The sequence below is a fragment of the Mytilus trossulus genome, chromosome 2 (assembly GCF_036588685.1).
Source record: "Mytilus trossulus isolate FHL-02 chromosome 2, PNRI_Mtr1.1.1.hap1, whole genome shotgun sequence".
Taxonomy (NCBI): domain Eukaryota; kingdom Metazoa; phylum Mollusca; class Bivalvia; order Mytilida; family Mytilidae; genus Mytilus; species Mytilus trossulus.
The window spans coordinates 102,496,791-102,508,778 of NC_086374.1; the positions used below are offsets into that span (position 1 = coordinate 102,496,791).

An 11,988-nucleotide genomic window follows, 5' to 3' on the forward strand; every position below is an offset into this window, starting at 1 on the left:
AATAAGCTGATCTTTCATTGTTTGCTACTAAAGCACAAAAAGACAAATATCTAATGATAAGATTAAATGAAAAACGATTAATTATTATCTATAAAATTAAAATCAAATCCCCAAACAAAAGGATCGAATAATGATAATTATCGATCTTATCATTACAGGAGAAAATATTATCAATTTCTTATCATGCTTGTACTGTCCTGTTGTGAGGAAACTGTCAAGTTTGAAGGTTCAAGTTCAAGTTCAAATTAGATCTAAGATATTTTTGAAGTCGATATTCAATAAACTACATAAACACGCACTATAGTGAGCTTTTCAATCGACTGTTACAAATGATTATTTATACACATGTATTCCTCCCCATTTATAGCTAGTATTTTGATCTGTGAAAAAAAAAGGTTCGAGAAAAAAGTTTCTAAGGGGAGGGATATTTAATGTCTGACGGTAATTCCGGGTATAGTAAGTAGGTTAACAAAAACATATTTAAAATCTTGAATCAATGTTTCATTTTTTTCTTACAACATTTTTCATAGTCACAATCAAGTTATAAAAGTAAAACCCTTATAGGTCAAAGTACGATCTTAAACACGATGCCTTGGCTTTCATCGATCAGGAATCTACACAGGGCCCCAAATGTTACTAGTGTCAAACTTAATATATACATAATTATTTAATAAGAAACTATAAAAGGTTAGAATAAATAAAAAAAATTCATGTTTAGTAAAAATAAGGTTTTAAAAGGTTTCAAATATTTGAGTTCAAATTCTCCCTCGTATAAGTTATTGTGATATATAATATAACAATAAGAAGATGTGGTATAATTCCTAATGAAACAACGTACTCTCCACTAGAGATCAAATATCATAGAAGATAGACGTTAAAACAATTATAGGTCATCGCATGGCCCTCAGCATCACCAGATGTCTGTATCCTTTAAAAGTCACACATTCAGGATTTTACTACTGTCTTTACCCGATTAAAATTTTCGAAAAAATCTGATAAAAACCTTTTTCATTCGAGGCTAGACATCCAGGACATTTTTGATACCCAATACAGCAGAATCTGACACGATAAGCTAGCCTTAGTCCCGAGCGTAATCTGACTAGACAAAACGGCTGAGTTTCAAGAATGTTACGGGACACAACTGGCGGGAATGCTTAACCGACCTCTACAGACCATTCCCGATCTTCATAGCTCTATTAAGAACATATACGATCGCGTGAAGAAAATGTAGGTTTTTCCAGTTCATTGCGATTTTTCTAGCGGTAACCTTCCGTGTCGTTCCAAACAAGAGCCATGCATTATCGGCTATGTTAGAATGCAGCACTATATATACGCACACTTTTTGTTCTTTAAAGAAAAAACAAATACAAATCACCCTAGAGATAAACAACACTATTTGATATTAAAAATATTTAGTGATGAATACTCTGAAACTTAACATACAAAACGTGATTTTTTTTTTTAACAAATATGTGCCTATCCGTAGTGAATAAATGTATACAGAAAATTGTCACCTATATGCCTTCTTTTATTACCAGTCAACAAATCGTACAGAATAGGGTGTTGGTGAATATGTCATTCCTAATTCTCCTTCTATGTTAGGAGGTAACTGTCCTTCAGGTAAAATTTTGTACCGAGTCACTATTGCTGTCAGAAATAAAAACAACTCCATTCTCGCTAGAGATTCGCCAGGACAAACACGTCTTCCTGTAGGAATAAATAGAATCAATATAATAGAATAGAAATATATGTGTATTACAATTATTTTTCTTTTTAGAAATTTAATTGGTACTATTTGATTGTAGTGTAACACTAGTTTGACCAAACAACAGTTTTTTTTTAATTTTTGTGTACTCTCGTTTCTTTAAAGTTTCATACCTTAGACTACGATAACAATAGTAGCTTGGTACTGTCAACAAACTGTTTAAAACTGGTTAGTTCTTGTATATATTAGGTATACTTTTACACCGAGTTATAATGCTTCAAGTACAAAAACAATTCTATCATAGATAACCTCGCCTACAATTTGCTTATTAACCAATCAAAGAAGGATAACTCAATGGTCATTTTTTTTTTAAAGAAGATGTTTTCGTTTGTCTTCTTTTTTTTTATATTTAAAAGCAACTAACTTATGCACTTTCTTATTGAATATTAAAGCAATAAAAATTGTGTTTGAATGCCAATGCAATAATATACTATAAAGGAACATACCAAGTGAAAATGACATGACATTATCTCGCCTTTTATTGAGCTTGCCATTTTCATCTAAAAATCTGCTTGGATCAAAATTATTGGAATCTGGAAATGTATTCTCCTCATGCAAGGTTGCGTTGATGTTGGGAATGACGATCGACCCTTTTGGTATTCTATAATTATTAAGCACAAAATCTTCAGTGACCGTATGGGGCAGAGAAAATGGTATGATATTACCAAGACGCAATGTCTCGGTTATAACACTCTCGCAGTACGGTAGGTTGTTTCTATCGTCTAGTAAAGGCTGACGATTGGGACCAACAACTTCCGTCAATTCATTTCGTAACTTCTCTTGAACATCCGGGTTATTAACTAGGAAAATAATTGCCCATAGGATGGTACTAGCTGTAGTGTCAGTTCCAGCTCCAAACAGATCTAGCACAACGCCCTCTAGGTTGTCCTCTGTATAATATACATAAGACATATTTTAAATCATTATGATTGTATTTTCAAATGAAAACACCATTTCCACGTTTATATTGGTGTTTTATTCTAGACCCGACATCGATTTGTTATTGCGCTATGGATTTAATCATTCGAACGTTTCATAAAACATATCAAAGGAGTAGTTTAAGTAACACCCTTTTTTGGCTGCAAAATATAGCATTTTTACAAAATTATGAAAATGTAATCTTTTAGCTATTTACTGGAAAGTAGAATGCTTCTGGTACATAAATATGGGCTGTTTTTGACAATACAATGCACATATATCGGGTACTAGCATCATTTAGTCATGCTAAATTACTGAAATCTTCATAATTTTAGTATTTTAGTTAAATTTTAGACTGTTTCCGTCTTAAATGAAATTGGTCGCATTCGTGTTCATTCATAATATTGAAATGTAAGTTGTATTTGATGATAATACATAACATATATAAAGGTTAAGAATGAACACGGATACGGCCACTTTCATTTTTGACGAAAACCATCCGAAAAGTGACGTTTTTGGCATACTTGATAGATTTTTCATATTAAAGCTTGAATCGGAGCGTTTTTAATGACTAAATCATTTAAAATCTTTCACATAAACTAATTGTATCAATTGAAACAGACACGTAAGTGTTTAAAAAGTGTCCAAAATCTTTCGTTGGATGAACCTGAAATTTGAGGCCAAAATCGGCCCTTACCTTTATATATATTTTAAGTTTTTGCCAAGATATTATTTAATTATTGTGTGTAAATATGATGTACCGATTAGGTATGGTTTTACAATTTTATTCCATTTAAATTTTAACTAATAAATAATAATAATTTCCCCAAATGAACTTCATATGTGTATTCAGAGTATAACATGCATTGCATTATTGCATGTAATTTATGTTTTGATTTACTCCTCTTTTTATGATGACAGCAAAAAATATAAAGCATGATCAATAAACGGAACAAGAAGGACTTGCACATTTCTTAGAATAGAAGTAAGAAAGACTAAATGTATGAAAAACAAAACAAAAACAACAAACAAAACTGAAGTCCAGACTTGAATGTCAAAATTGTTTTGAATGTTGCTAAATGAAACATTGAATTTTCTAACGAACAATGTTTTCAGATAGTTTCTTAAATATTTGATTCATTCCAGACAAGACCGTTTTTATGTTCATCTAAATATTGCTTAATTGATTGGTGTTTAACAACACTTTCAGAATTATTGGTTATTTCGATGCGGTAACTTTTATTTTGCTTGAGTATTCTTGAGGGCATGAAGACAATCACCGAACTTCACAGCAAGAATACTGACAATCCTAGTCAGAAAATTTTAAAATCAAACTCACTATCTCCATAGTTTTACTTTTAAAAAGAAATCTGGAGTCTTTTGAAAAAAATTTGGTGTTGAACGTAACAACTGAAGAAATTGATATTTAAGAAATAAGTACCGAACAGGCTTAAGGAATCCGATACAGTTTCAGAGAGATGGAAGTACTAGTGGTAAAACGAACATTAAACAGCTTAGGTTCTGCAGATTAACGATTTATGCTTCAATTTTTTTCATTTTCTTTCATCTTATTTCATGTCTGTTTTTAGTAAATTGATACCATTGGTACCAATAATAAACACACACAATATACTTTTAAGGATGGTTGTTAGTCTTGTTTTTCTTTTCTCTATGTAAAATTTCGGAACCTCTGATTTTTTTCACACGTAGCATAGAGTTTTGAAAAGTTTTGCACGCTAACCCTACTTTCTTTTCATATTTCGATAACATATAGTTTTAAAATTCATTTTTGATTTGATTTTATTTTAAGGGCGAAAATGTACTAGTTTAAATGTACAGAAGTTACAGATAATCAGTTATTTCTATCAATATTCATTTATACCTGAGAATTGAATATCGTTTTCACGCGTGTGATTTTTCCACTCCAATAGATATGCGTCTATGAAATCTCGCAAGTCTTCTTCGTCAAAGGTACGTTTATGTTCCTCGATAATGTTGGCCAACTGAGCTTTTAGGTCTTTGACAAGATCGATACATTTTTGTGTCCCAAGCACATCGGAAATATAGCTTACATAATGTAGGTATGGAATCCAATTTACCATGGGTAGATAAGGATTAGATAACAGTTCTTCCAAGTCTTTGATAAGTTTCTGAAATATTTTGTCATCGTAGTTAAATCTTTTACCAAATACGATGGAACAAATAACATTCGATATAGCTTCTCTCACATTAATTTCAATGTTGACAGGACGCCCTTTCTTGCTTTCCAAAACTTCAATGAAAAATTCAACCTCTTCGAGAATTTTTGATTCCATATTGCGTTTACCAAATCCAAAATGCCTCAAAGCGTTTATCGTAAAAGTTCTTTGTGCTTTCCATAAAGGGTCACTTGCAGCAGCAATTCCTACATAAGATAGATTTGATTGTTTGCATTTTAGTACATATCTTATCTTTCATTCTCCATATTGTATAAGCAATACTACATTTTAGTACATATCTTATCTTTCATTCTCCATATTGTATAAGCAATACTACATTTTAGTACATATCTTATCTTTCATTCTCCATATTGTATAAGCAATACTACATTTTAGTACAACTCTTATCTTTCATTCTCCATATTGTATAAGCAATACTACATTTTAGTACATATCTTATCTTTCATTCTCCATATTGTATAAGCAATACTACATTTTAGTACATATCTTATCTTTCATTCTCCATATTGTATAAGCAATACTACATTTTAGTACATATCTTATCTTTCATTCTCCATAGTGTATAAGCAATACTAGTTAGTGACAATTAAAAATGCAAAATATAACAACCACTGCTGTACAAACTAAAAATGAATACATACAATCAAAACTGCAAAGAGAAACCATGTTATAAGCTCATATGATAAATTCACTCAAATGGTCTGGTTGTAGCTAGTCTTGTTAGCATTGAAACTGTAAGTTGATTATGGTGCATATTCTTTTGTATTTTGATTTATTGTAAGGAATGTATGCACTGAGAATTGTCTCTGAATTCCCCCTATCTACCTTGATATAAATATTTATCTTACCTCCTATATATTTCTAGGAATGTGATTGGTTAAAAACGTCTGCGTGAAAACCGTATATTTTTGATATTAGGTTAGTAGGGAGGCAGGGCTTATTTCATACTCGGCTAGTAGTGGTGTTACGTCCCTTTATAAAAACAAAACGGAACTGAGAAAGAATCTTGAAGGTTTCAATTAACAGACGAAGAAAGTGATGATTAAGATTGAAATAAATTCATTCAACACATTTAAACCGTTAAAAGTTGTTATCGTTGGCTATTGTTCTTGCAGGATCAATGGAATTAGTTTCTTAATGCCAACAGTATTGAAGACTGACTTGATCATTTTGATAGATCATAATTGAGGCTAAATTTTACACGTTAAGATAGTCGGTAAGATAAATTGGTTATGTTTAGTGTGCTAGTGACGTAATACGGTATATATGGGGTCAGTAAATTTCGCTCTCACCCCATATGGAATTTACTGACCCCATATATACCGTATTAGGTCACTAGCACACTATGTAATTTACATACAAGAAAGAGTGTTAAATTGGCAATACTTGGAGCACTATAACCTCTAGTTAAGACTGAAACTTAAAATTTTCTAAAATGATAATTGGATTAAATAATAATTGCCTGTGAACGATAGAAGTAGGGAGTTAGAATTTTTTTTATTTGCCTCTTATAAACTAAATCCATGTGATGATGCATGATTGATGTTTTAGCCAAGACAATTACGCTATGACGTTGAAGACGTGTAACTTTTGGTTTTTAGTCTTTTTGTGCTTTGAATCGATTGATCATTTGAGACAAACCAATTTCAACTGATTGTAACGGTTTGGTATTGTGTTGTGCTGTTACACCAATGCCCGACATTAGAGGACCGTTGGTCACTTGAAATCAATCTTTAAAAAATCCAATAATTCTGCATGAGATTGTCTAAATCAAGATACTGTAATTCCTAGTGGTTGTTGTTGGTTGCCAGTTATCACATTTCTTTCTTTTATTGAAAAAATAATAACATTAGATGTCTGGTTTCGTTATGATACCTTTTCTTGGCTCACATCAATCACGAGTCATTTCATTTCGAAATGAATTGTGATGTTCCTGATGACACACGTTTACACAATAAAGTGCACAGATAAATTAAATAAAAACTTGATAGTAATTGTGTTTTAAGATCATATCGAAAAAAATGCTTCTTTCAGTTATTTCGTAGAGTTGTAAAAGTGTTGACCGTGCGCACATTTTTAGAAAGAAGTGCTTCCGCGCTTCATACAAAATGTTCCTCGGTCAATATAAAAAAGAAGAGGTGGCCATGGTATGATTGCCAATGAGACAACTCAAAAGACCAAAATGACACAAACATTAACAACTATAGGTCACTGTACGGCTTCAACAATGAGAAAAGCCCATACCGCATAGTCAGCTATAAAAGGCCCCGAAAAGACAATGTAAAACAATTCAAACGAGAAAACTAACGGCCTTATTTATGTAAAAAAATGAGGGCTTTTACACCCCAATGATTTACAAAAAGAAGCATTCTATAAATAAATGCCTTACAGTTAGGTATGATTCAACATTTCAAACGAAGACCAATATCGACCAGATTTCTGACAAAGCAATTAACGTAAATACTAATGTGACAGACAGACTAGTCTACTACCACTGATTAACAGGCTCCTGAGATGAGACATGTTAGAGCATTTAGACTGTTTTGACTGTACTGTAAAACTTTCAATCGAATTGATGTCAGGTTATACGTTCAAGATAAAATAAAACTGACCTTTGCCCTCTTGAACTTTCGTGAAGAAGAACACATCCGGCCGACCAGAAAATATATCCGCATGTTTGACAAAGGCTTCATGAAGTGTGCTTGTATCATTAATAAAAACCGCCCAGTATGGTCCTAAAGACAGACTGTACATTCGTCCATACTGTTGTGATAGTTGTCTTGTTTTTGTTAATATGTCCACTCCAAATAAACTCAACAAATTCCCAATCACGGGCAGCGGTGTTGGCCCCGGTGGCAAGTCCGACGGACGACGAGAACGTTTCCATAAAAATATGTATGACAATATAAAAATAAAAACCAAAAGAATCCACACGGCAATGTCATCCATAACCTTGAGTATTTTTATCTACATTTATGTGATTATGATATACGAACAGGTGAACTAAAATTTGCAGTAAACTTTTCACCTGTGTCATCGTACATTCACCTTTAAAAATGTAGGTTATTCTAATATAAAAAAGAAGATGTGATATGATTGCCAATGAGACAAATATCCACAAAAGACTAAAATGACACAGACATTAACAACTACGGGTCACCGTACGGCCTTCAACAATGAGCAAAGCCCATACCGCATAGTCAGCTATAAAAGGCCCCGATAAGACAATGTAAAACAATTCAAACGAGAAAACTGACGGCCTTATTTATGTAAAAAAAAAAAAAGGAACGAAAAACAAATATGTAACACATAAACAAACGACAACCACTGAATTACAGGCTCTTGACTTGGGACAGCAACATACATAAATAATGTGGCGGGATTAAACATGTTAGCCGGATCCCAACCCTCTCCTTAACCTGGGACAATGGTATAACAATACAACATAAGAACGAACTATAAAAATCAGTTAAAGTAACTCATCAGATGGACAAAAATACAAGTGGACGTGGCCGGGTACTTACACATCCCGACACAAAAGGACACTCTGAACATGTGACTACTGGTAGATTGTTATTCTCTGAGAATTTCGTCAAAAGTCAATGCTTCAGTATTGACATGATTTTTTAAAATTTTTAACGTAAAGGTCTTAAAACGGAAGAACTTAGAAATAATTGAGAATTTTCAAAGTCCTCCAGAAAAATTCATGGATAGATTTTTCCGCTCCTTAAGTACTTTTTGGGGCAGACATACAGCTTCTTACATATTGAAAAAAATATCGTTTTTATACGACCGCAAAATTTGAAAAATTTTCGTCGTATATTGCTATCACGTTGGCGTCGTCGTCTGCGTCGTCGTCGTCGTCGTCGTCGTCCGGATACTTTTAGTTTTCGCACTCTTACTTTAGTAAAAGGGAATAGAAATCTATGAAATTTTAACACAAGGTTTATGACCACAAAAGGAAGGTTGGGATTGATTTTGGGAGTTTTGATCCCAACATGGGAGTTTTGATCCCAACATTTTAGGAATTAGGGGCCAAAAAGGGCCCAAATAAGCATATTCTTTTTTTCACACAGTAACTTTAGTTTAAGTAAATAGAAATCTATGAAATTTTGACACAAGGTTTATAACCACAAAAGGAAGGTTTGGATTGATTTTGGGAGTTTTGGTTCTAACAATTTAGAAATTAGGGGCCAAAAAGGGGTTCAAATAAACATTTTTCTTGGTTTTTAAGTAAATAGAAATCAATTGGAGTTATCTTTCTTTGTATAGAATAGTAGTTGAATCAACTTTTTTGCACCATAACTTTAGTGTTAGTGAATGGAAATCTATGATATTTAATCAGAAGGTGTATGACCACACAAGGAAGATTGGTATTGATTTTAGGAATAAGGGGCCCAAAGGGTCCAAAATTAAACTTTGTTTGATTTAATCAAAAATTCAATAATTGGGGTTCTTTGATATGCCGAATCTAACTGTGTATGTAGATTCTTAATTTTTGGTCTCCTTTTCAAATTGGTCTACATTAAGGTCCAAAGGGTCCAAAATTAAACTTAGTTTGATTTTAACAAAAAATGAATTCTTGGGGTTCTTTGACATGTACTTAGATTTTTGATTATGGGCCCAGTTTTCAAGTTGGTCCAAATCAGGATCTAAAATCATTATATTAATAATTGTGCAATAGCAAGAAATTTTCAATTGCACAGTACTCAGCAATAACAAGAAATTTCCAATTGCACAGTATTGCGCAATAGCAAGAAATCTTCAATTGCACAGTATTGTGCAATAGCAAGTATTTTCAATTGCACAGTATTGCGCAATAGCAAAAAATATCTAATTGCACAATATTGTGTAATAGCAAGAATTTCAATTGGAGTTATCTTTCTTTGTCAAGAATAGGTAGTTGAATCAACTAAAATCATTGTTTTATACAATATACAATGTATATTCACTTTTACTACCAACTGATAAATTAAGACAATCTTTACCATTCAGTGATAACAAGCACATTTTTACATTTTGATATTTTATGATGTATTTAAATGAGTAATTATTGTTGCAAACTCCATTAGAAATTTGAATTGTGATTAGTTTTGGAATAAATGATAGGGAGATGTGAAAAAAAATTGGGGGGGGGGGGGGGGGGGGGGCGGGGGGAATTCAATTTTTCTCATTTGAAATTTCATAAATAAAAAGAAATTTCTTCAACCATTTTTTTGAGAGGATTAATATTAAACAGCATAGTGAATTGCTCAAAGGCAAAACAAAAAAATTAAGTTTATTAGACCACATTCATTCTGTGTCCGAAACCTATGCTGTGTCAACTATTTAATCACAATCCAAATTTAGAGCTGTATCCAGCTTGATTGTTGTGTCCATACTTGCCCCAACCGTTCAGGGTTCAACCTCTGCGGTCGTATAAAGCTGCGCCCTGCGGAGCATCTGGTTGGCCTTCAAATGTTTGTGTTTGAGAATTCCTGGCGAACGCATATCCAGAAGAGTGCCTCAGACGAAACACATTGATTAATTGTTAACATTTTCTAGTACTGACTGTGTCGATATCGCTGCTGTTTGACTACCAGGGGCCAGTAACAAGAAATTTAATTAAGAGAGGATTAAGGGGGAGATAAGATAATTCTAAGATCACTCAAAGAGTGTAAATCAAAGCTCCCTCAGGTTGTTCGTAGGTCGCTCTTATTTCTCCCTTAAGTTACATTGTAATAGATTTCATGTTACGAGTTCTTAATAATTTTCTGGTGTCTCCGTTTTTGGTTCCTCGCAAAGAAATTAGAATCATCTTAAATGAATCATAGAAAAGTTTTAATGAACGGTTAAATGCGCATAACAATCAACTACCCATTTAACCTAAGGAAAACAGTTCTGGTCGTAGACCACCATTATTCTTCCAGCCCTTTTATGATACAAATAAACTTGAATAAAACAATTTGCACCGCTTCAAACATGAAATTATTTTAACTGCTTATAGAACATTAGTATTTTAATAAAAATATGTTTGTCTCAGGACAATCCTTAAGAGAGCTCTATTATTCACCCGGCCAATGATAGGATATGAATCGAGTATAAATGACGAGTCTCAAATGACGTAGGCTTATTTTACTATTCGGTCAAATCACTACTATAAATAGTTTACTTTTATAATTTGTAATTTGGATGGAGAGTTGTCTCATAGGCACTCATATCACATCTCCCGTTATATTTTTCACTTTAAATTTTTTTTTTTTTCTACATTTTAAAAGCCTTCTTATAAAAAATAAAATCACAAAAATACTTCACGCCGAGGAAAATTCAAAACGGGAATTAAGTCCTTAATCAAATGGCAAAGTCAAATGATTAAAAAAATCAAACGAATGGACGACACTTGTCATATTCCTGACTTGTTACAGGCATTTCCAAAGTGTAAAAAAAATATGGATTGAACCTGGTTTAAAGAGCTGAACCTCTCACTTCTATGACAGTCTTGTCAAATTCCATTATATTGATAACGATGCGTGAACAAAAAAGACACAATCGGCAAACATGTAGAAAAAAACAGGCATACAACAAAAACAACCAACCCACTAAAAACTGAATATGATTCTAGATGATTCGGAAGGGTAAGCAATCCTGCTCCACGTATGGCGCCCATCGTATTGTTCATTATATTACAAAGCCGGTAAATAATTGGTCAACCAACTCATGATGGCTTCCGTAAAATATTAGAAGTGATAATTTAAACTTCACCATTTGGAACTCTTGGTTTAAAATTGAAAAGTTCACAAATGCACATGTCTCCTTGCTTTATATTTAATACTTCACTTAACAAGCCAAAATTGTAATGATTTACAAAAAAGAGAAACTACCATCCTCCACAAATATGCCAAGAAAACACTGATATATAATTTCTTATTCAGATGAATAAATAATTACAATAAAAAAAGTTCTAAGTTTGACGTATTAACTTTTTTAAGCAACTTGTTCTAATATTAACAAGTGAATGTACAGCTAAGAGTAGTTGGGACCACCCTTACAAAAAACTTTTTCAAAACATTAAAGGCTGTCAATCATTCTAAGATAGGTCTGATGTTG

The 11,988-nt window shown here is 32.7% G+C and overlaps 1 protein-coding gene across 1 annotated transcript; it reads right to left on the bottom strand.

Annotated features, from left to right (window-relative positions):
* Window positions 1-1,179: 1,179 nt before the first annotated feature.
* LOC134708571 (cytochrome P450 2C25-like) lies at window positions 1,180-7,887 on the bottom strand. Its single transcript, XM_063569217.1, has 4 exons — window positions 7,515-7,887; window positions 4,566-5,087; window positions 2,212-2,655; window positions 1,180-1,707 (listed from the first exon to the last, which is right to left on the bottom strand). The coding sequence occupies exons 1-4, from the start codon at window positions 7,849-7,851 to the stop codon at window positions 1,532-1,534; spliced, it is 1,479 nt and encodes a 492-aa protein (XP_063425287.1). The 5' UTR covers window positions 7,852-7,887; the 3' UTR covers window positions 1,180-1,531.
* Window positions 7,888-11,988: the final 4,101 nt, after the last annotated feature.